Source organism: Xyrauchen texanus, chromosome 39 (genome assembly GCF_025860055.1).
Source record: "Xyrauchen texanus isolate HMW12.3.18 chromosome 39, RBS_HiC_50CHRs, whole genome shotgun sequence".
Taxonomy (NCBI): Eukaryota; Metazoa; Chordata; class Actinopteri; order Cypriniformes; family Catostomidae; genus Xyrauchen; species Xyrauchen texanus.
In genome coordinates this window covers 7,064,728-7,089,945 of record NC_068314.1, presented here as the reverse complement: position 1 = coordinate 7,089,945, position 25,218 = coordinate 7,064,728, and the positions used below count along the sequence as shown (strand labels likewise).

Below are 25,218 nucleotides of genomic sequence, written 5' to 3'. Positions count from 1 at the left end.
CTGAATGTTTTTCGTGTTCAGTCTGAACAGTGCTTTAGGATGTTTTTTACCTCCGTCTGCACTGTGCATCTGCATATTTTAAATGGCTTTATATGTAAACATGCGCTAGATGAATGTGGCAAAAAAACGCGAAAACCACTGCAAAGACAGCGAGACACAGCACAACGGTCAAAGATGTCCATCTAGTGCATGTTTATATAGGACAATAACTGATAACGGCATTGGATGGATGCTTAAACATCTGCGCAAATGAGTTCAGTCATAAAGAAATATTCCGGGATCAATACAAGTTTAGTTCAATCGACAGCATTTGTGGCATAATGTTGACTTTTCCACAAAAATACATTTTGACTTGTTCCTCCTTTTCTTTAAAAAAATTAAAATAAAAAAATCTAGGTTAGAGTGAGGAACTTACAATGGAAGTGAACAGGGACAATATTTGGAGATGTGAAGCTTTCAATTTTATAAAAGCACTCACATTAATTCTTCTGTTAAAACTCATGTATTATTTGAGCTCTAAAGGTGTTTAAATCGTATTTTTTACAGTGGTTTTAGGGTTTGTTGACCACATCATCATGGCAACGAAGATGTAAAATTGACTATAACTTTACAAAGAAAAGGTTAGTAAGTGATTTGATCACACTAAAATCACATTGCACGCATATTGTTTACATCTTGTGGTTATATTTTTAAAACAGTCAGGATTTTAACAACAACATTTATTTTTTTGCTAATAAATATTATAATGCAATGCTGTCGATTGAGCCTAATTTGTATTGAACCCAAAATATTCCTTCAACGGCCCCTTCGGCTTTGATTATTTTCAAAGCTTCACTTAGATCCTGCAGCACTCAACAGTCAGAACCCAGCAACTGCACACAGTCATGAAAGCCCGGGCTCACGTGGCCGTTCAAGTCGATGCAGGTGGTCATCTTTACCTTTCATCATGTTGCTGTTAGATCGAACGGAGAGGTACAGTGAGACTGTGATGTTGGAGGTCAGTTAGCGTGCCAGACTGGATCAGATGAGATGGACTTTGATGTTTGACGTGGGCTATAGTCACTCAAGCAGTTCAGATCCAATTTCTGACCACACGCTCGGCTCCGCTACCTCTGATACCCTCAGCCTGTCAGGAAGGAGGGATATAGATCCTTGCACAAACTCAGACAACAGCAAATGCCAAGTAAGATTAGAGACGCCACTTGACGCGTTGAGGCTCGATATTAACCTGGACATACAGAAGGAATTAAAATGGTGTTAAAGGGAAACAAGCAAACCCTCCATTTGATCTAAATTGCATTTAATTGCTGTCTATGAGAAACAATTGAGATTAAAGAGAAGTGATTTGTATTTTTTCTTTCCTATGGTTAGCGATAAAATCACTGTGAGTGTAAATGGGACATTATCCAGTTGGCTACAGGGTCCAAACCCGATTTGCACATAATGACCATCTCTGGCTTGATTATTAAGCCATCAGGGTCATAACAGAGATGCACAAAACAGCTGTCATGATCATCTAAGACAGGATAAAGACAGCCGTGGGTTATGCGGCTGCATCAATGGCTGTTTCTACCAGATGTGGCATTTTACAGCACTCACTCCCTAAATGACTGAGATAAAGATTTCACTCTGGTGGTCTGCAAAGGATGAGGCCAGCATAAATGAGAACAGATGAGTCTGGCAGGCAATTCTTATTCAGTGACGGGCTCTGCCCAGTAATGAGGTGGATCTCAATTATGCTGCTACGGCGCTGTGAAATGGACTAGGGGCTCCCACCCCGACGCCTCCAGAGGGCCTTCAAGCCACCTCATCCAAATTGAACTGATGGAGCAGAAAGCCATTTTGATTTTCATTCTCACCTCTGTAGGCACGGTTTGGCAACGATAATGCCAGGCTGCTGTGGGCATCTGCCTTTCGATCGCAAAGGGGGTCAGGCGTAGTGTCGGTGGGTCCCTATCAGATATGCTGTATAGGGGCATAATTGGATTTGTGCTGTCAGTCTGTTGACATAGGCATTATTAATTGGGGTGGTCGGATTGACATGCATTTAGATGGTCACATCATAAATGCATGAAACTCAGTGCGATAATTGGTATCAGTCTGGTAGCTGTGGTTGGCTTGATTAATGATGGCTCCCGTCATAAGCATATGTCAGCACTAACCTTGTGGTTATTGAGTTAGCAGGCTAATCAGAGAAGAGTTGGGATGTCTATGGCTCATTCAAACTTGAGAGAGCTCCAAGAGATTGTTGAGACTCTTTAAAACAACTCTTAAGAACTAATGACGGCCATAGTTACCATTGAAGTTTCAAGTATTGTAAGAATATAGAACTGATATATATTTTCAATATACACTCACCGGCCACTTTATTAGGTACATCTGTACATCTACTTATTCATTATCTAATCAGCCAATCATGTGGCAGCAGTTTAAAGTAGATAATCATTCAGATACAGGTCAGGAGCTTAATTTAATGTTCACATCAACCATCAGAATGGGGAACAAATGTGATCTCAGTTATTTAGACTGTGGCATGATTTTCGGTGCCAAACGGGCTGGTCTGAATAATTATGTAACTGCTAACCTCCTGGGATCATGCACAACAGTCTCAGAATGGTGCGAAGAAGAAAAAAACAGCAGTTCTGTGGGTGAAAACGGCTTGTTAATGACACAGGTCAGATGAGAATGGCCAGACTGGTCCAAGCTGACAGGATGGTAAAAGTAACCCAAATAACCACACATTACAACAGTGCTTTTTTGTGTTATTGTTCCAAAGTTGGAGTTCATAGAACTCCAGAAGTCTTAAAAATATCTTAATATCCTTTTAGATTTGAGTTCAGAACAAACTTTTCATATCTTGATTTTTAAGGCCTTATATGGTTAAATTCCAGAGATATGGGGCTCTCAATGTGGCTCCATCTGTAAATTGTTGCATTTAATTTATTAAGAATAAGCTACAAATGTGGCTCTTCAGTTAGTGCAATACCGATATCTGGTTTTGGGGTTTCTGAAATGAATATCTGGAATGCATCATTAAAGATCCAAACACCAAAGGGGCTGAAACTCGATTGTAAACCGATTTTCGTATTATTCTTTTTATGCCTTAAAGTGTCTGGGGTCAGAGACTGTAAATTATAGAGATCCCAAACATGGTTGGATGATCAAGCTCCTTCACTTAATATGGACCAAAACTGTCAGATTCACAAATTTTCACAAAGTTTCAACCTGATTGTCTGGTTCTATGGAATCATAACAGTCAAACAGAGATGATGGTGTTGACAAAATGTGTCCATATTATGCATATCACTCATATTTGTGGTACATTTGTATTAAGAAAATTTTAGTGATCACTCTAATTCATTTTAAAATGGAAATGTTGCTATTTTCAAAACTGATGGCACATACAGTTGTGGGACGTCTCAAGAATCAGTGCTATGTTAACTTGATCCTAGAACTGAGAACTACTGTGTTAACAGAACCAGGTGTAAATCAAGTAACTGGAAGGGTTGTGCTTTTCCCCTACAGGTGTGGTGCCAAATAGTCTTGGTCTACACAGCCTACAACCCAGTCCAGTGGCACCAGACAGTCAGGCCCAGTCTCCTACCCAACTGCAGTACTGTAAAAAAGTCCAACATCGCCGGTTCTCCATGGAGGTGAGTACGAATGAATCATAATGCCAATGTCCCACCAAGAGCTCTTACCATAACAAAATGAAAGCTAGTCAACTTAAGTAATTTTGCTACTCCTTGTGTTTAATTCTGAAACCTGAAGATATTAAAATATTTCCTTGATTCATTTAGCTGACACTTTTATCCAAAGCAAATCTAAAATTGATTCTAAAACTCTCAATTGCTCAATATATATATATCACCAGAACATACTCCATACTCCATACACAATTATATATAGGCCTATTCGTGTTTGTTTCTTCGTTTCCTCCAACCATCACAGAGAGCTCTTTCCAGAACATTTCAAGTGATTCTTACAGAACAACACAAGCCCTAACAAAGCTTTGCTTGGAATTCTTATCTGAGACCTTGAAAAAGTCCTCGCCAGAGGCGTTAATGCCCTGTTATCAAATGTTTTGTTTGTATAAACCAAATCTCTTTACGCTTGAAGGTGAGAGCAGGTAAATTATAACCAAAAACTAAAGCGATGCCAAGTTTGAGTGTGACTGTTGTAAACAGACATACTGTATGTAAAACACTCCCTACATAAATGTACCATGGTAAGAATCCAATAGTTACATTTCAATTTACTGTATGCAGAGGCTTGGATTTACTGTACACATGCTTTCAAAATGTAGGCTACGTTTATCCGTTTTTGGTTCAGTTTATCATTAAACTATTATTTATATTGCCAAGCCGGTTCTCACCTCCTCCTTTTCCATTAATACCCTTACAGAGACCTATTATAAACAGTCTAAGTCCACATCCACATTAATACCTTTTCGTTTGAAAACGCATTCATTTTGCAATGTTCACTCCTCTCATCCACACTGGAACAGCGTTTTCCTCTAATGAAAATTAAGAAAACGCTCTCCATTACCACATGCTTTCAAAAACTATGATGTCAAGAAACTAAAAACTGAGTGTTTCAGTTAATAGAACAGGAATGGGGTGTCCTGAGATGCATTATTTCAACTTTTTGACGTTTTTTTTTTCACTTGACATGGCATCTTAAAAATGTTTTACTCATTAGCAAGAAATAGCTAAATGTGGCGCAAGAAAATGATGTTAAAGAACTCCATCTACTCTAGCGCAAGTTTACATAGAAAAACACACAAAAAACTGTGTAGCCAGAAACAAAAACATGTCGTGTGAACGACCCCTATGAAGTTTTCAGAATCTATTATTTCTTTACTCTTCATCTGTAAATGACAGTGGCATAGTTATAACTGTAGTAACTAGTATTTTGGCTGAAAGTACAGTATGGTTACTATGGTACATTTTTGTAGGGGACATAATAACTTTCTATGCCAAAAAATAAAAAAAAATGGAAAGAAAAAACATTAAGATTGGCACCTTGTGATTTGTTTTGGTGTCATAAATATGTCATTCCTCACAAATGGTGCATTTGACCTGTTCTCTTAGATTCAAAATGTAAATCGCTTTCAGCACCACTCAGTGGACATTTCAGCTTGGAACAGCACGACTAATACGTGTAACAAGCCACCTAATATCGCTTTTATGAAATGTTGTCACAGTCACGTAATTTTTAAGAGATCAGGCTGTTTTACCTCCTAGAAAATCATAAAATAAATAATAAATCAATTTAAAATAAACCATACCAACTGGATTTCCACATGAAAACAACCAATTAACCAGAACCCCCCACAAAGTCTCTGCCTTGATCATCTTCCTCTTTTTGCCGTTTGTATTCCACCATAATCATCCATGTGATTCTATTTTGGGTGTGCAAGAGAAAAAAACCCATCCCTTTTGCCTCGGTTGAAGTCACCACTGAAAGATGGAGTCTATCATTAAATGGAGTGGAAATATTACCTGTAAGTTAGTCCAGCACCGCAAAAGAGAGACTCCACATTCACAATGTTCTCTGCCTCGCCTGTCAGCTTTCATATTCATTGGGCATGAATCTTGAGGGGGAAAATTGGACTGAATGCCCTCTCCCATTTTTAAATTCTTTCTGCTCTCGCAAACCTTTTATCTGCACCATGGACACTTATTTTATTCCCACTGGCTTGACGGGAGAGTGGCGAGGACTTTTTATTTGCTCATTTTATTCAGAATTGCTTGCTAGTTTCATTGAACAACCATACAAACTCAGCCACAAGGCAAAACCAGAGAACTAAGGGGAACGCTCTTATTTTTCAGGGCACATAAGTTTCCTCTAATTTCGGTGCTATTTTTGGGTCTCGCCTAACTATGTTCAAATAAATCGAGTTATCTCTGTATGGTATTATGTAGCCATATCCAGCAATGTATTTTCTTTCACTTTCTCACCTTCAGAAAAAGCAAAAACAAATAATTGTTGTTAATAAAAGAACAGTCTTTTAAGATGCACTCAATAACTTTTTTGTTTGTGTCATCTTTGTGTCACTTACAGTGACACCTAGTGGTGTGGATGCATTTTCATTCGAAATCAACAGTTTAAATTGTAGAAAGTAACAATTCACTGTCATTTAATCCAAGAGTGAAAGTGTCCAATAACATCTTTAAAACAACTTATATATGGTTACTTATATGACTGGACACATCATCTTATGTGAGTGCTCTTGGTTTTATACATGTTTCAAAACTACAATTAATTTCTATAGAAGTAAAAAGGACAAAATTACTGAGTGCACCTTTAAAGTAATAGTTCACCCAAAAATGAAAATTGTCTCATCATTTACTCACCCTTATACCATCCCAGATGTGCATGACTTTCTTTCTTCTGCTGAACTGAAATGAAGATTTTTAGAAGAATTTCTCAGCTCTTTTGGTCCATACAATGCAATGGGTGCCATTCACAAGCATAAAAGTAATCCATAAGACTCCAGTGGTTAAATGTATATCTTCTGAAGCTATATAATAGGTGTGGATGAGATACAGATAACTTTTACATTCTTCTTCTTGTGTTTTTGGTGATTCATATTCTTCATGCATACCACCACCTGCTGGGCAATGAGAAGAATTTCAGGCAAAAAGTTAAATATTGATCTGTTTCTCACCCACACCTATCATATCACTTCTGAAAATATGTTTTAAAACACTGGAGTCGTATGGATTACTTTTTTGTTGCCTTTATGTGCTTTTTGAGGTATACATTTTTGGCACCCTTTCACTTGCATTGTGTGGACCTACAGAGCTGAAAAAATCTTCTAAAAATCATAATTTGTGTTCTGGAGATGAAAAAAAGTCATACACATCTGGGATGGAGGGTGAGTAAATGATGAGAGCATTTTCATTTATGGGTGAAATATCCCTTTACAGTGAGCAATAATTAGCTGTTTTTAAGCCACATGACATACTATTTTGTCTTTTATAAGTCTTGAAGACAAAATAATGCCTCACAAATTGCTCTCAACACTCAAATTTCTTCTACATCAAGATGTTTCATGTTTTATTTTTAAGTTGTGTTGTTGTGAACTGATTAACTTTATCTTTCATAGCTTTACAGAAAATTTTGAAAATATTAACATTGCCATATGGCAATGCTGTACCTCAATGGGAAAAAGTGCTTTGTTGCCATATGGCAACTCTTCACTACAATTTAACTACAATTCAACTATTGCATTTTCCCATTGGGAATGTATATAGAAAGTGGCATCCATTATATGATTGCATTTTTTTTTTTTTTATTATTATTATTTGGAAATGTTCCCCATTCTATAATTACATGTATGCTTAAATAACTCAATCATGACTTGTATTTATTCTTTTCAGACAGAAATTAAAACAATAATGTTTTGTGGAGAATAAAATTACATGGATTATCAACAATACTGAACACATGATAAGGGTTTTCTCTATTTTAGTTTGTAGCAGTTCCAATTTTATTAATATGTCAATAATTACAATCTATTAATCAAATTGAAACTAGCTTTTAGACAATTTCCCACTGTGGTAAAGAGTTGCCATATGGCAAAGTTTCCTCAGAAAATTTTCACAATTATTAGTATTTTTTACGTTTTTTTTTATTTGTTTTGTATTATTATTTATGCAAAGCCAATTTTATAATCAAATAGGAAAATATATTCCATTATTAAAACAATGTGTACCATGCAGTGTTCTGAACTAACTCTTGCAGTCATTAAAAGGATAGTTCAAAAATGAAAATTCTGTCATAGTGTACTCACCATTATGTTGTTCTCAAACTTTATGCTGTTATTTGTTTACCAAGGAGCATAAAAGGAGACTTTGCATTAAAGAATATTACCATAGGTCTTGCCTTACAACAATGGTTCATAGTGACCATACCAATCTCCAAACAGGATCAAAATAAAAACATCATAAAAGCATAGCAAAAGTAGAAGATACGTGCGCTATATTCCCAGTCTTCTGAAGACATAAAACTGCTTTGTGTGAGAACAGACAGACATTTTAGAGCCAATTTTGAACCTGGACACAGACATTAGTCTTGATGCAAGCTTTGGCGGATGTGACAATTTTCATTAAATATTTATCTAAATTTCAGTCTGTTCTTCCCGCAAAGCTACAATGTGTCTTCAGAAGACTCGGAATATAGCACACAAGTTTTCTTGACCATATTTTTGATGGTCATTTATGGAACTTGACAGGTAAGCATGAATGGTTGTTTTATGGCAAGAGCTGCATAAGTATTCTTCAAAAACCTCTACATTAGCTAATTAATAGTTAATAATGACAGAATTTATATTTTCGGTTGAACTATCTCTTTGAAAGATTGTTGGATACATTACAGATCATCATCGTATATACACTATATAGTGCTATACTGCTTTAACTTGTTGAAGCAAGAATCCCTTATTGCATGCAAATATTCACACCTTAGAAAAGTGACAGCTTTCTCATTGTCATGCCAAGTTTGTCATGGTAAGAATAGTGAGCTCTGCCTACAGGCATATAGTTGTGTTCCGCAGTCGAGAAAGCTGTCATATTCACCTTCACATTCTGTGTTTTTATGTGTGTGCTAGATGTACGTTAATAGCTGACAGCTCTTTGATTTTTTCTGCTTCTCTGTGTGTAGGATGTTTCTAAAAGGATGTCTCTGCCCATGGATATTCGTCTCCCTCCAGAGTTTCTGAATAAGTTACAGATGGAGAGTCCTCCACCTTGCAAACCTCTCAGCCGAATGTCCAGAAGAGCTTCACTGGTTAGTGACCAGTGTTAAAGGCATAGTTCACTCAAAAATGAAAACTCACCATTCACTGACCACTCTTTTTTTTTTTTTTTAAAAACCCGTATGGAAGAAAAAGGAGATGTTAGAAAAAAATCAGCAATGAATATGCACACATAAACACAAAAATATAAAGAAATATATATAATGTGTTAATAAATGAAAGAGTATCACACAGTATGTTTTTCCCTTCTAGTCAGACATTGGCTTTGGGAAACTGGAGACTTATGTGAAGTTGGGCAAACTAGGAGAGGTAAGATGTTTTCTCTTCTCTGAATCCAGACAAAGCCAAATAAATTGACTACAGGCCTGGGCGAAAATTAAAAACACAAAACAGCAGCCTTCGAAATCAAGAATCAAATCTGTTCATTACAATGCGCGATTCCCTGCAGGCTCAAACGATTTAAGTACATCAGTCTTGTTCAATGTAGTCTGTGATTTAATGTCTTTTCTTTGGTATGAAGTGACATCAATCTCTGATATACTCAAAGCTGTAATACGACAAACCCGTCAATTTTCCATAAAGTGCAGCAAAGCAATAATAATGAAATCATGTTCTACATGCAGGCATGAGGAGTATCATATTTATTGTGTCTGTGAGCAAAACCTTAAGTATTAAAAAAAAAAAATGGATGCCGACCATAGTGAATTTGTTCTAATAAGATACCGCACAACAGTAAAATGATTTTTAAAATTATGATTTTTTTTAATCAACAGTTATAAAAGTTCTATTGACAACTAGAGGTGTTTGCTTTTGACATATAGGCCTTGCTGTTTGTGATCCAATGAAAGACTCGGACAAGTGCTCAACAGTATTGACCAGTAGTTGAGATCTTTACTCACGCTGCCAATATATCCAATGGCCCCGCAACCTAAAAAAAAATATATATATATATATATATATTTTTTTTATTATTATTTATTTTTTTTTTAAGAAATTCATTTTTATAAGTGCAAGAAAGGTATATTTCATCTTATCTTTTTATCTATTTTTTTTTTTACTAATTTACTTGGTCTTTAATTTGCAATAACTGGACATTATAATAGCTAAGATGTAAAACCATTACATATTTTTGCTAGAAACAATGGCATAAAATGTTAATGATTTATCATTTTCATTCCATTTATACTGATGCCTCCAAGAATATCACAATCGTTCCCGAAATTTTGACAAAACCTCTCATGTGTTAGCTAACTAAATAATTATACCTTGGTAGCGCATTTAAATCAGCAGAATTTGCAACAACAATATTCAAAACATCACAGAATACAAAATGATTACATTCGAAAGGCATAAAAATGAAAGAATGTAAACAATAAATGGAAAATGTATTGACAACAGACCCCAATAGATTGGCCTGGTCATGGAAAACATGGAAGCATCAGGGAATCACAAACAAGTCACAGAATATTTTTTATTGAAAAATATATACAGTTGAAGTCAGAAGTTTACATACACCTTAGCCAAATAGATTTAAACTTGATTTTTCACAATTCCTGGCATTTAATCATAGAAAATATTCCCTGTCTTATACCAGTTAGGATCACTACTTTATTTTAAGAATGTGAAATGTTCATCTCATTCACAGTGGGTCAGAAGTTTACACACACTTTTTGGCCCGTTCCTCAAGACAAAACTGGTTTAAATGAGTCAGGTTTGTTGCACATGCTTTTTCAGTTCTGCCCACATATTTTATATCGGATTGAGGTCAGGTCTTTGTGATGGCCTCTCCAATAACTTGACTTTGTTGTCCTTAAGCCATTTTGCAACACCTTTGGAGGTATGTCTGTGGTCATTGTCCATTTGGAAGACCCATTTGTGACCAAACTTTAACTTCCTGGCTGATGTCTTAGAGATGTTGCGTCAATATATCCACATAATCTCCCTTCCTCATGATGCCATCTATTTTGTGAAGTGCACCAGTCCCTCCTGCATCAAAGTATCCTCAAAACATGAAGCTGCCACCCCCATGCTTCACGGTTGGGATGGTGTTCTTCGGCTCGCAAGCCTCACCCTTTTTCCTCCGTACATAACAATGATTATATCATGATCATTATGGCCAAACAGTTACATTTTTGCTTCATCAGACCAGAGGAAAGAAGATCTTTCTCCCCATATGCACTTGCAAACTGTAGTCTGTCTTTTTTTATGCCGGTTTTGGAGCAGTGGCTTCTTCCTTGCTGAGCAGCCTTTCAGGTTATGTCAATATAGGACTCCGGTTATGTCGATATATGACTCGTTTTGCTGTGGATATAGATACTTGTCTACCTGTTTCCTCCAGCATCTTTGCAAGGTCCTTTGCTGTTGTTCTGGGATTGATTTTCACTTTTCGCACCAAACTACATTCATCTCCAGGAGACAGAATGCGTCTCTTTCCTGAGTGGTATGATAGTGTTTAAACTTGCATACTGTTGTTTGTACAGATGAAGGTGCTACCTTCAGGCTTTTGGAAATTGCTCCCATGAAAGAACCAGACTTGTGGAGGTCCAAACAATGTTTGGCTGATTTATTTTGATTTCCTCATGATGTCAAGCAAAGAAGCACTGAGTTTGGAGGTAGGACTTAAAATCCACAGGTGCACCTCCAATTGACTCCAATTAGCCTATCAGAAGCTAATTGGCTAAAGGCTTGACATAATTTTCTGGAATTTTCCAAGCTGCTTAAAGGCACAGTTAACTTAGTGTATGCAAACTTCTGACCCACTGGAATTGTGGAAAAGTGAAACAATCTGTCTGTAAACAATTGTTGGAAAAATTACTTGTGTCATGCACAAAGTAGATGTCCTAAACGACTTGCCAAAACTATGATTAATATGAAATCTGTGAAGTTGTTAAATAATTCGTTTCAATGACTTCAGCCTAAGTGTTTGTAAACTTCTGACTTCAACTGTATATATAATGTCAGTTCTAAGATATTTCACTGGGTAAAAATCACTCTTTCTGAGTGCCATCTCAATAAAATAATTTTTAAATATCCTAGAAAAGTCTTGGAAAATCATTGGTTCAACGGTGTGGGAACACTGGCCATAGTACTACTTTGTTTTTTGGACATTTTCTAATTTCGGGCCAATGTAACTTGTACTACCATGAAATACTATCTGATACTATCTCTGTACCATGGTACCACCACAGTACTTTCTTATACTGTAAGGTGTGTATGGAACAATTTTGATTTTCTAGCTTTTCCTAACTGACATTATGATTATAATCAAAGAAAAACTAGACCAAAAGACCTTTGTCCACAGACTGACTAATATTTCATAGTGATCTGTTTATTCCACAGCGCAGTCCTTCCCATTTCCCAAAATATTGACATTCTTTTCTCCCTTTGTCTGTCATACAGGGCACATATGCAACGGTATTCAAGGGTCGCAGCAAACTCACAGAAAACCTGGTGGCCCTGAAAGAAATTCGTCTTGAGCATGAGGAGGGGGCCCCGTGCACGGCCATACGGGAAGGTAGCATCCTCTCTCTCTCAGACACAACTAACGCCTGAATTACTTATGATTTCGAGGTCCCAGTTGTTCAAAACCCAGATTGTCACGAAGAGTAGTACATTCTAAACTAGCGAGCCACAGGCATCATCTAAATGAGATGGAGTACGTGAGCAAGATTGCTAATGCAAGACACCCTGCATGAAGCAACGCTGCCCCCTGGTGGCTGTTGAACAGATTTTACTGAGTTCACGCTATAGTAAACATGCATATAGGCTCTTGAGATGGATGGATGGAGACAGACAGACAGACAGATAGAGACAGATAGACATATAGATAGAGACAGACAGACAGACAGATAGATAGACAGATAGAGACAGATAGACAGATAGATAGAGACAGACAGACAGACAGATATAGCTTGATTAGAATTTACACCTAATAAAATTATATTCTGCTCACAAGTGATATTTACCTTAAATTAACTTTTTCTTTAAACATACATTTTGACAACTTGGTTAACAAATAGACTAACGTTTTAGGGGCAAAATTGTTTGGTGTGGTTTAAACGACACCACAACTGTGGGACAGATTAATATTTTTTGTTTATTTCACTCTTTGTTCATATAAAACATGTAATTATTTGTATTTTTATTATGGATTTTCTTAGTTTAATATTTTATAAGTCTTGGTCTGGGACAAGGCTAAAACAGGACAATCTATTTGAAAGGCATTTGAAAAATATCAAAAATGAATGATAAAGGCCTGATAAAAATGAGTTTAGTGAGACCCTCGTTAAACAAAAACCAAAAAAAAAAGTTAATATCAGTTTGTTTGAATAAAAATCAATCACTGGGACATCAAAGTGCCCAACATTGAAGAGCCACACTGATTTTTTTATTTTTATTTAATCCCATTTTAATTTTACTTCTTTAAATGACAATTTTGTATTCCATTTGCTACCTCAATTCAAACATAATTCAAATTCAGGAACTGGGCATTCTTTTATTCTGAATGGCACACAACTCTGCTGGGGGTTTATGTTGTGGTTATAGTTAATTGTCATTTGGCTGGGTGGAGAGTTTATTATCGTATTCTTGTGTTTCAACAGTGTCCCTGCTTAAGAACCTGAAACATGCCAACATCGTAACACTACATGACATCATCCATACGGACCGATGCCTTACCCTGGTCTTTGAGTATCTGGTAAGCCACATTACACTGCTATTTGACAGCGCCTTTTCTTTTGAAATTCTTTAAAAAGAAGCAGGCTTTAGGTGAGCTCCTATGCTAGTCTTTTGTCTGCTATAGTCAGACTGCAACTGTTCATGCCACGATGCACTGTAATATTATGTGGGGTGGTATTTAAAGTATTTGCCTCTCTTTGAAACTTAACATTCAAACAATTCAAGTATGTAGTGACATTTAAAAGTGACTGGACGAGTTTGGGTTAAATGGTGTTGTGACTATATAACGTCATGTCTTTGTAGGACAGTGACTTGAAGCAGTACCTTGACAACTGTGGAAACCTAATGAGCATGCACAATGTGAAGGTAACAGCTCTTCAACAGCTTACTAATTAAAGGAATATTTCACCAAATAAGAATTCTCTCATCAATTACACACCCCTGTCACTCCAAACTTTTATAACTTTCTTTCATCTGCACAGAAAACACTTATAAGTTCAAAAACTTAAATTTCAAAATAAAAAAAAAATGAATAAAAACTTAAGTTCAATTAAGTTCACTTCATATAGAATTAACTTCACAATTTAGGTTAAGGTAACTAGGTGCAAGTAGATTTAACTTACATTTGCTATTGAAACATTGTTGTTTCAATTTAATAATTTTAATTGAATGGACTCAATATGTCATACCTTAGCACAGCTTGAAAAATTAAGATTATAACTGATTCTAGGTCAGTCGTTAAATAAACTTATTTCACCACAGAAATGCATATATGCCTGTACTTCAGTTGCACATGCTCAAGAAGAACTTAGTGTTAACAGAGTCCAACAAAAAATAACACAATGGATTCTACAAAAAAACATCAACTAATTCTTAATTACAGCTATTTAAATGCCCCCTTATGTTCTCTTAGACATAGGAAACATAATTCAATAATTGAAGTGCAAGGCATTGTGGGTATTACCCATAGCCTCAATTTTGTACTCAATAGTTTAAGTTATTAACACTTAAAAACTTAAGTGTATGGATTTTTTAGAAAAATAAGTTCAAGGAACATAGATATTTGAGTTATGAGCCCAAAACTTGACATTTCAATTAATGTTTAATTAAGACAACTTGATGTTTCCAGTGATGATACAATAATAGCTTTGTGTGAGGAACATACTAAAATTGAAGTCATTATTCACTCAATATTTTCCCCTCTTCCATATCTCATACAGTCTCATTCGAGTTTGCACAAATTCTATTATGAGATATTCGAGAATTAATTGCATTTAGTTTCACTGACAGCAAACATGAAGCGACGCATCTTAGTTCATCATTTATGTTTGAAAACGTGCATGGGCGAATGAAATGAGCTTCGACAAAGGGCAAGAATTTCAGTGAATAACAACTTAAATTCAGTTTTCTAGCATAAAGCTATCATATGTCTTCAGAAGACTTGGAAAACAGTGCACAAATCATATGAATTACTTTTATGGTGCTTTTTATCCTTTTTAAAGCTGTTAGGGGATTCTCCAAATAATCTTAATTTGTGTTCGGTGAAATAATTCGTACAGGTTTGTAATGACATGAGGGTGAGTAAATGTTTTCATTTGTGGCTGTACTATCCCTTTAAATAAATCACCATCTCTCCCTCTTTGTAGATATTTATGTTCCAGCTTCTTCGTGGTTTATCATATTGTCATATGAGGAAGATTCTCCACCGGGACTTGAAGCCTCAGAATTTGCTCATTAATGACAAGGGAGAACTCAAGCTGGCAGACTTTGGTGCGTCTCCCTCAAAAGATTTAAATATTCACATATGAATTTGCTTTGGTGTGTTCTACAAAGAATATTTGGCTTATTTGGCTTATTTTGTAAGAACACTACCCAGTAGTGGTCTCCCATGCCACTCTATTTTAATTAGTTTCTTGGCTCAGATTCTGGGTTACCCAGAAACATTTGTTCAATTAGTTAAGCATGTGTCTTATCTTGCTTGTTAAGGTTTAGCCAGAGCAAAATCAGTCCCAACAAAAACCTATTCAAATGAGGTTGTGACCTTGTGGTATCGACCTCCTGATGTTCTACTGGGTTCCACAGAGTACTCCACACCAATCGACATGTGGTAAGATATTCTGCAACACCTGCTGCTACAAAATAAAATAACAACATGACCACACTGGAAAGGGATATGGTGCTATCGAATTTTCCAGTAAACTGAAATCAAATTTTTGCATGAATTCATATTTGCTCACCTTTTCCTGTGGTGCTACTAATAGCCTGTTGTATAAGCAATATCATAAGGTTCTGGTCCCGTGAGAACCACAAAGTAATCATGTTCGCATTGAGTTTGCATAAATCTGAGGTTGCAATTTTTCTCTAAAACAGTTAGGTTAAGGGTTGAGGTTTGGGTTAATGAGATAGTTCACCCAAAAATGAAAATTATCTCAACATTTACTCACCCTTATGATATCCCAGGTGTGTATGACTTTATTTCTTCTCCAGAACACATTTGAAGAAAAATAGAAAGATATCTTAGTAGGTCCTTAAAATGCAAGTGGATGGTGATCTGACTTTTGAAGCTCCAAAAAGAACAGACAGTCTGCATAAACTTCATCCATATGACTCCAGATGTCTTCTAAAGTGGTACAATCACTTTTGGTGCGAAAACAGATCAATATTTAAGTTCTTTTTAACTATAAACCATAGCTTCCGATAAGATTCAAGAAAGGGTGGAGTTCTCACGGTCTCTAGAATAACGTATTCGCGTTGCTGTTACGCACGTAATCTCACATTCTCCTCTTGGTTGAGACATCCGGGATAAACACAAAAGCACCATTGTGAGTAAAAAAACAGATTCAAATATAGATCTAAACCAAAACCAACTAAGCTTCTGTACAGCATTCCTCCTACTCAGTTGTAAATAGCGCTGCTTTTATGGGTTTGCTGCACGTGCGGCAGTTCTCGCACCTCACTTGTGCCAACACGATTACATCACACGCGCATACTGCTGCTGACCAGAAGCGTTGATTTAGAGTTAAAAAGTACTTAAATGTTGATCTTTGTCGCACCAAAGGGGATCGTATCACTTTAGAAGATATTCATTCAACCGCTGGAGTCGTTTAGACTTCAGAAGCTTCAAAATTTGGATCATCATCCACCTGCATTTTAAGGACCTACTGAACTAAGATATTTTTAAGGTGTTCTAGTGAAGAAAGAAAGTCATACACATCTGGGATATCATGAGGGTTAGTAAATGATGAGATAATGTTCATTTTTGGGTGAATTGACCCTTTAATACATAATTTACAACTAAAAATACAACTTGTTTTTGGCGCCACTCTGTGGACCAACGTTCAAGAACACTTCCAGCATCAGCCACAGGGGGCAGTGCTTCGAATTTTAGATTTCATCTGAAGAACATTTTACCTACTGTTGCTGAATTAATAGTGAGATCAGTCTGAAACACAATAGTATTATGAAAAAAAAAAGCCAATTTATTCACATCTTATGGAATAATACATCAATGTGCCTTCTGATCATTGACCGTTGGCCATCTTTCAGATGAAACATTCAGTTTAAAAATTTTATTCTGTCCTTACTGACACAAACTTTTAACATCATACACACCCTGACACAGTCCTCAGGCAACCTCAGATAGCTGAAATGGATTTGGACATAAATGCTTTTTTAAAGTTAAGCCATCCAGCTCAATAAAAATATCATTGTGTTAAATCCACAGGATTAGTCCATTGGACTAATCAATCCATGTCTGACAGCCGCCACAATTGTCTTTCCCATATCTCGAACTTGCAGACTTCCCGAGAGCACCCTCGAGTTGAGCAAACGTCAGAATGTGATAGGAAATTACTTTTAAAGACAGCTTATCCAAAACATCTATGATAATTCCATTCTGATGTTTTGAAATGATGTCCGTTTTGTTAATTTAGAAGTTTGACATATAAAACAGTATTCAATTAAAAGACATGTTATGACCATAACAGGGAGTAGCAGCCCTGCAGTAAAATGATGGATGATTGTTTTATGACTAGGGGTGTTGGCTGTATCCTATATGAGATGGCAACGGGGCGTCCCATGTTTCCTGGGTCAACTGTGAAAGAGGAATTACACCTGGTATTTCGGCTTATGGGTATGAATAACATTTTGTGTAATGTTTGTAATTATTTGTACAAATGACAGTGTTTTGTCATATACAAACATTTTTAAAAAATGTTAACGCAAAAACAGTAATTTTAATCACTTGATGTCTATGTGATTTTTACAGTATGACTTTATTAAGAAAATGCAGGTTTAAATGGAAAGTTCATCCAAAAATTAAAATTATTTCGTCATTTACTCACATAACATCAAAAGAGAAGTTGAGCAGAATGTCCCAGGTGCTCTTTTACATACAATATAAGTCAATTGGATGATTCTCATGAAACTTGTGAAGAAAATATGCTAGTCATATTTAGTCCTAAATCAATTTTATATGCATAAAGTGCATTCAGAAAATATTCAGTGCATTCAGAAAGTATTCAGACCCCTTCATTTTTTTTTCACATTTTATGTTGCAGCCTTATGCTAAAATGTTTAAAATTATTATTATAATTGTTTTACCATTAATCTAAACTCCATACCCCATAATGACAAAACAAAAAACAAAATTTTGATAACTTTAAATATTTATTAAAAAGAAAAAAACTGAAATATCACATTGCCATATGCATTCAGCCACTTTGCTATGACACTTGAAATTTAGCTCATGTACATCCCATTTCTCTAATTTTGAGATGTTTCTACACATTGATTGGAGTCCATCTGTGGCAAATTCAATTGATTGGACATAATTTGGAAAGGCACAAACCTGTCTATATAAGATCTCTGAGAATGCGTAACAGAGCAAAAATCAATCCATGAGGTCAAAGGAACTGTCTGCAGAGCTCAGAGACAGTATTGTATCGAGGTACAGATCTGGGGAAGGCTACAAAACAATTTCAGCTCCATTGAAGTTTCCAAAGAGCACAGTGGCCTCCATAATTCTTAAAAGGAAGAAGATTGGAACAACCAGGACTCTTCCTAGGGCTGGCCGCCCAGCCAAACTGAGCAGTCGGGGGAGAAGGGCCTTGGTAAGAGAGGTGACCGAGAAACCGATGGTCACCTCCAGTGATCATATGTGGAGATAGGAGAATCTTGCAGAAGGGCAACCATCACTGCAATACTCCACCGATCTGGGCTCTATGTCAGAGTGGCAAGACGGAAGCCTCTCCTCAGTGCAAGACACATTAAAGCCCGCTTTGAATTTGCAAAAAAAAAGCACCTAATGGATTCTGTGGTCAGATGAAAAGAAGACTGAACTGTTTTTCCTCAAATCCAAACATCATGTCTGGAGGAAACCAGGAACCGCTCATCACCTGCGCAATACCATCCCAATGGTGAAGCATGGTGGTGGAAGCAACCTGCTGTGGGTTTGTTTTTCAGTGGCAGGGACTGGGGGACTTGTCAGGGTTGAATATATAGGATTGAAAAAATATAGAGATATCCTTAATGAAAACCTGGTTAAGAGCTCTCCGGACCTCAGACTGGGCTGAAGGTTCACATTTCAACAGGACAATGACCCTACACAGCCAAGACATGCAAGAGTGGATTAGGGACAACTCTGTGAATGTCCTTGAGTGGCCCAGCCAGAGCCCGGAGTTGAACCCATTCGAAAATCTCTGGAGAGGCCTGAAAATTGCTTTCCACTGGCGGTCCCCCATTCAACCTGACAGAGCTTGAGAGGATGTGCAGATAAGAATAACAAAAAATTCCCAAATCTAGGTGTGCAAAGGTTGTCGCATCTTATAAAAAATAAAAGCTTGAGTCTGTAATCGCTGCCAAAGATGCTTCAACTAAGTACTGATTTAAGGGTCTGAATTCTTATGTCAATGTGATATTTCAGTTTTGTTCTTTACTTTTTATTACAAAAATAAATTAAACTTTTTAAAAAAAAATTGCTTAGTCATTATGGGGTATGGAGTGTAGATTGATGTGAAAAAACTATAATCATTTAAAGCATTTAAGCATAAGCCATCAACCCAACAAAATGTGAAAAAAAATTAAGGGGTCTGAATACACTTAGGTCCCTACTTTATTTTAAGAATGTGAAATGTCAGAATAAGAGTAGAGAGGATTATTTATTTCAGCTTTTATTTCTTTCATCTCATTCCCAGTGGGTCAGAAGTTTACATACACTTTCTCAGTATTTGGTAGCATTGCCTTTAAATTGCTTAAAGGGATACTCCAGCTGTGGGAAGATGAATGTGTATTTAATAGTGGTCATTTATGTAGTAGAAATGTGAAATTATTTTTGAATTTGAAGCATTCTAGACTGAGAAAACGCAAAAAATGTATTTTTTACTCATGTGGCTGAAAGACAACAACTCCCAGAATGCACTTGCTTTGCCGCACTTACGAGGCCACTCCCAAACCACGATTATGCCGGGTGTCCAAACTCTGTACATTACGTCTTAGTAACAAAAAGAAATACAAAACAAATACTCACTTTACACTAAGCCGTCCATTTGTCCCTGCAGGCTTTGGCTGGCGTTTCAATTTATCTTTGGGATCCTGAAATAAGTTTCCAGGACCCCCTGTCCATGTGTGGTACAAAACTTGGGTGCTCAGTTACACATGCTAGCGGTGCAGTTTCATCAGCGGATTCAGCGATCTCATGCAGAAGAAAATGGCATCGCTGAAATTCGCGACAGCAATAGGACTCTCTATCTGTTTGCATAGACGCACAGCGAGAGCACTGACACCACCAGTTCAGCCCCAGCTCGAGTCTGGCCGGGCTCTTCCTCCTGACCGCCAAGCAGGTCTTGCTCTCCTGCTGCAGCAGCTGCTCCGGCCGCCTCTTGTTCCTCCATCTCCCGCAACTGTTCGTCGCTGTATTGCGGCTCAGTATAGGTAGCCGTGAGCATCCGATTCACACAAAAGATCTTCGAAATCCCCATCTGTCATTACTTCAAAACTTTCTTCCGCCATCGTGATTAGACTATTATACAAAGTTTTACAGAGCAAGAGCCTGTTAGCTTAGCTTAAAGATGGCTGACACTATCTTTACATTCTATGAGTAAGATCCCGCCTCATATGGGCGTGGTGAAAACATGCAGAACTAGCTACTAATACTGGCTGTAGTTTAAAGTCTCTGTCCCAAAAATCCTCCGATAACGCAAAATGACGATTTTTGCGTCATCGGAGGATTTTTTCCAGACTAAAAATGAAATTTTCTCTCATATCATGGGGATATGAGGGGGGGAAGCAGGGTAATTCGAAAATACTACTGGTTTTCTACTGATACAAAGCTTAATGCTACATCCTGGAGTATCCCTTTAACTTGGTTCAAATGTTTTGGGTAGCATTTCACAAGCTTCTCACAAAACTTTGCTGGAATTTTGGCCCATTCCTCAAGACAGAACTGGTGTAACCTGAGTCAGGTTTGTAGGCCTCCTTGCTCACACACAATTTGTCAGTTCTGCCCACAAATGTTCTATCGTCAAGGCTTTGTTATGGCCACTCCAATACCTTGACTTTGCTGTCCTTAAGCCATTTTTCCACAACTTTGGAGGTATGTGTGGCATGGGGGGGTTGTGTGTCTGTCTGCAGGAGAGGGAAAGCAGTAAGGCCATCACCTGTCTCTCACTGATGGCAGAGGGAGACCTTCAACAAAGACTGTATTATAGAGAGAGCAATTTTAGTTGGCCACTAGAGCCATTTTTCTTTGTATGTGTTTTGCTAAAATGTGTGTGAATAAACACTAAACTGTTCGCTGTCTACGGACTCCTCCATTGCCCAAGAACCTGTTATTATCACAGTGGTGCCGAAACCCAGTACACTCCACAGGCCCAGGGCATATCGGAAACCGGTAAGAGTAATAGGGGATACACATCAAGCTTTGGTGGATAAAGGTTGTTCTCAAACCTCGATCCACCAATGCTTGGTGCAAGGCGGGGCTTTGGATAAGAATAAACGGGTGAGGGTCAGGTGTGTGCATGGTGACATCCACAAGAATCCAGTTGTTACCATTAAGATACGATTCAGGGGAAAAAGGCATAGAGACGAGACTGCGGTTAATTCCCGCCTCACCTATCCATTAATTCTGGGAACCAATTGGCCTGGCTTTAAAAAATGATTGAGGGTAATGTGTGTTGATGGGTCCTGCAATGTAGCATTGTGGTGTGTGACGTGCGGCACTATGACTGGAGAGGCAGTGACAGGGCAGTCAACGTCTGCTCCGTGTCATGATGATGCAGACGAGGCAATTCCATTCTGGAATTATGTCTGTTCACGGTGTTGATGTATTCAAGGTTCCTGTGGTCAGTTCAAACAACGAAAGGGACCCCCGAGCCCTCCAACTAGTGTTGCCACTCGCCCAAAGCCAGCCTAACTGCCAGTAACTCACGATTACCAATATCATAATTTTGTTAAGATGGAAAGAGAGAGACAATTAGAAAAATAGGCGCAGGGGTGCAACCTCCCGTCCGAAGGAGACTTCTTGGACAAAATGCCTACGACCCAGCCCTCCTATGCATCAACCTCAAACACAAACTGATGAGATGGGTCAGGATGTATCAGGATGGGTGCTGAAATAAAGCTGCACTTTAACTTTTGGAACAAATCTCAGCCTGTGTTGACCAAACAAATCGTGTCTCGGTGGAGGTTAGATTCAGAGGTGCGGCGACCTGGCTGAAGTTCCGAATGAAACGCTGATAGAATTTGGCAAACCCCTTAAACTGCTGGACTGCCTTGCGAGAGTCTGGGGTTGGCCAACTCTCAAAAGCCTTGACCATATAGGGGTCCATTCAGATACCAACAGGTGAGGGGATGAACCCCAGGAATGAAACCAAATGTGCATGGAACTCGCACTTCTGCAACTTGATGAACAGTCGATTCTCCAGCAGCCTCTGAAGCACTTGCCTGACGTGCTGGATGTGCTGGAGAAAATCAGAATGTCGTCTAGGAATACAAACACAAATTGGTTGAACATGTCCCGGAGTACATCATTGACGAGTGTATGGAAGACAGCCAGGATGTTGGTAAACCCAAAAGGCATAACCAGTTATTTGAAGAGCCCAGTGGGTGTATTAAAAGCTGTCTTCCATTCATCCCCCTCTCTTATATGGACCAGGTGTTAAGCATTGCATAGATCCAAATTTGTGAAACAGGTGGCACCCTGCAAGAGTTAGAAAGCTGAAGACATCAATGGCAAAGGATAATGGTTCTTTACCGTGATGTCATTCAGCCCCCGATAATCTATGCAGGGTCTTAAGGAGCCATCCTTCCTCATGAAGAAGAACACCGCCCCAGCAGGAGAAGAGGGATGAATGATACCTGCTGCTAGAGAATCACTGATGTACTTGTCCATGGCCTCCCCCTCAGGCATAGAGAGTGACTAGAGATGGCCTCGAGGCGGAGAAGTACCAGGTAACAGGTCAATGGCACAGTCGTATGAGTGGTACAGCTGTAGAGAAGCAGCCCGGAATTGCTGAACACTGCCCTCAGGTCATGGTAAACCTTGAAGGTGGAAACTCTGGTGGTAAACGCTGCATGATGTCTGTGCCTCAACTCCAGACAATTATCCACCTGAATTGCCAGATCCACCAATCCGTCGAGACTCTTGGGTAATTTGTGTACGTAGATCTCATCTTTGAGGGAGAAACCACGAACACCACCATAGACTCTTCACTGGATCTCAAAGGATGATGGTTGCAAAGAAAACGAGAGTAATGAGAAATGAGCAACAGGACTTGGGCTCACCAGAATATGGCACAGATGAGTTGAGACGGGGCTCGTGCAGCCTAGTTGGAGCTGTGAATGTGGGTGGTACAGAAGCTGGTATGGCAGTGGTGGTAGAAGCCATAGGTGGATGACCGGCATTGGGAGAGATTCTCAGATGTTGAAGGCGAGACGTGATCTTGGCAATCCACTCTGCTATTTCCATGAGAGCATGGCTTGTCTGATTTAATTGGATCTGCTGATGACCTAAGATTGCTCCTTGCTGGATAATGGCTTCCTGGAGTGAAAAACTCTCTGCTGGGTCAATAGTTGGCTCGTTTGGTATGTCAGAACAGATTCAGAAAGACTCAGGGATGCAGAGAGAAAAATGTTGTTTATTAAATACAAAAAACAAAAGAGAATCCATAAGGCAAAAAATATAGTCCAGAGGGTGGAAAAAATAAAGTCAAAAACAAGCTGACAAACAGCGGTGAAGAAACACAGTTAAAGATCAAAGCACGCTGGAAAAAACAACAGAGAAAAAAAAATACGAAAACAGGGATACTCCACTCTAAGGATATGGCAGCGAATATATCACAGTTCATAAAAATTTTTAAAGAAAACCAAAAAGGCATGAACAATGGTGTGTTGTAGCAGTTAGTCAGTCCACAAGTAGGGTACAGAGTCAATCACGTAATCCACAAGTATAGTCCACTCACCGGTATATGTGGCGGAAATGAAAACTGGGCGGAGAACACACAGACCAGGGCATAACAGAGAGACCCACAGGTTGGCAGGAAGTTAACACAACTGACTAACATGAAAAACAAACCAGCACTGAAGATGAGATGAACACCAACGAGGAACAGCTGACACAAATGAACATGTGAGCAGCATGAATCAGTGTGCCGTAGCAATGCTGATCATCCGTTCACGAGTTAAAATAGGCGAACACACAGAAAAAACTGACATACCGACCAGAACCATGACAAAATCTTAAATTTTAAATATATTTTATTATTATTTGGGCTATCAATCCATAAAATAAATACAATTTAAATCGTATTTATACAATAATAATTTAATTAATAACAATTAATTGTAAAATATATGCAGAGACAGGCCCTCAAATAAAAATAATTGAGTATATATTATAAATAGAATAATTCAGATAATTCGAATGCAATAAATGATTGTGACAGATGAGTAAAGCATTGACAAGACAATACAAAAAGTGGTTTAGAAGGCAATATACTGATAGCCCATCACTGGCCTACAGTTCATGCATTTTGCAATTGAATTTGTCAATCTGATGAGATGGGTCAGGATTCCTGTGACACAGTCATGTTTCAAGCCCCACTAAATGTTTTTGCCTTTTTTCATGTTGCAGTAATGAGAACTAGAGGATAAAATGTATACATCATGAAGTACATTGTTTAATGGCCATAAAAATAAGCTTCATATTCCATAGGCAAAAAATACATAAAAACTATATTTTAGCCAATTATTAAGATTCACATATTTCAAATTCATAACACAATTCCAACAAATCGATTTTTGGTATGGTGAAATTATTTTCAGAACACTTAAGCACATTTACCCCCCAAATTCTCATTACCATAACATGTCTGGACATTTTACTTCTACTAATCCCATTGTTTTCAGTGATGATTTTGATTCCTGTAACACAGTCATATTTTAAGTTTTTACTGTATAAAAGATGCTGTACTACAATACGTTTTTAAATTAAAATCAGCTAAAAACATTATAGGCAATAACAAGGGATTACCACTATGATGTATAAATGCTTTTGCCTTAATGCCATTTTTTAATGTTGCAGTAATGAGAATATCATAATGACCTTTTTTCACATTGCGGTAATGAGAATTGGAGGCTAAAATGTGCATATATTATGAATGTAAAAAAATGTAATGGCCCTAAAAATGAACATTTTCAGGGATACATATTTTAATTTCATGGTAAAAATCAATTAAATTGAATTGTGTCATTTTTTTATGTAATTAAATTAATACAGCTTT

The 25,218-nt window shown here is 37.7% G+C and overlaps 1 protein-coding gene across 2 annotated transcripts in view; it reads left to right on the top strand.

Annotated features, from left to right (window-relative positions):
* The window catches only part of LOC127633023 (cyclin-dependent kinase 18-like), a 101,095-nt gene that overhangs the window by 59,672 nt on the left and 16,205 nt on the right, over window positions 1-25,218 (top strand). For both annotated transcript variants that reach the window (XM_052111881.1, XM_052111883.1), the window contains exons 3-11: window positions 3,526-3,653; window positions 8,671-8,796; window positions 9,017-9,073; window positions 12,164-12,278; window positions 13,366-13,460; window positions 13,745-13,807; window positions 15,088-15,211; window positions 15,428-15,548; window positions 17,476-17,573. In XM_052111881.1, coding sequence (XP_051967841.1) covers window positions 3,526-3,653; window positions 8,671-8,796; window positions 9,017-9,073; window positions 12,164-12,278; window positions 13,366-13,460; window positions 13,745-13,807; window positions 15,088-15,211; window positions 15,428-15,548; window positions 17,476-17,573 — 927 coding nt within the window. The remainder of the gene's footprint in view (window positions 1-3,525; window positions 3,654-8,670; window positions 8,797-9,016; window positions 9,074-12,163; window positions 12,279-13,365; window positions 13,461-13,744; window positions 13,808-15,087; window positions 15,212-15,427; window positions 15,549-17,475; window positions 17,574-25,218) is intronic.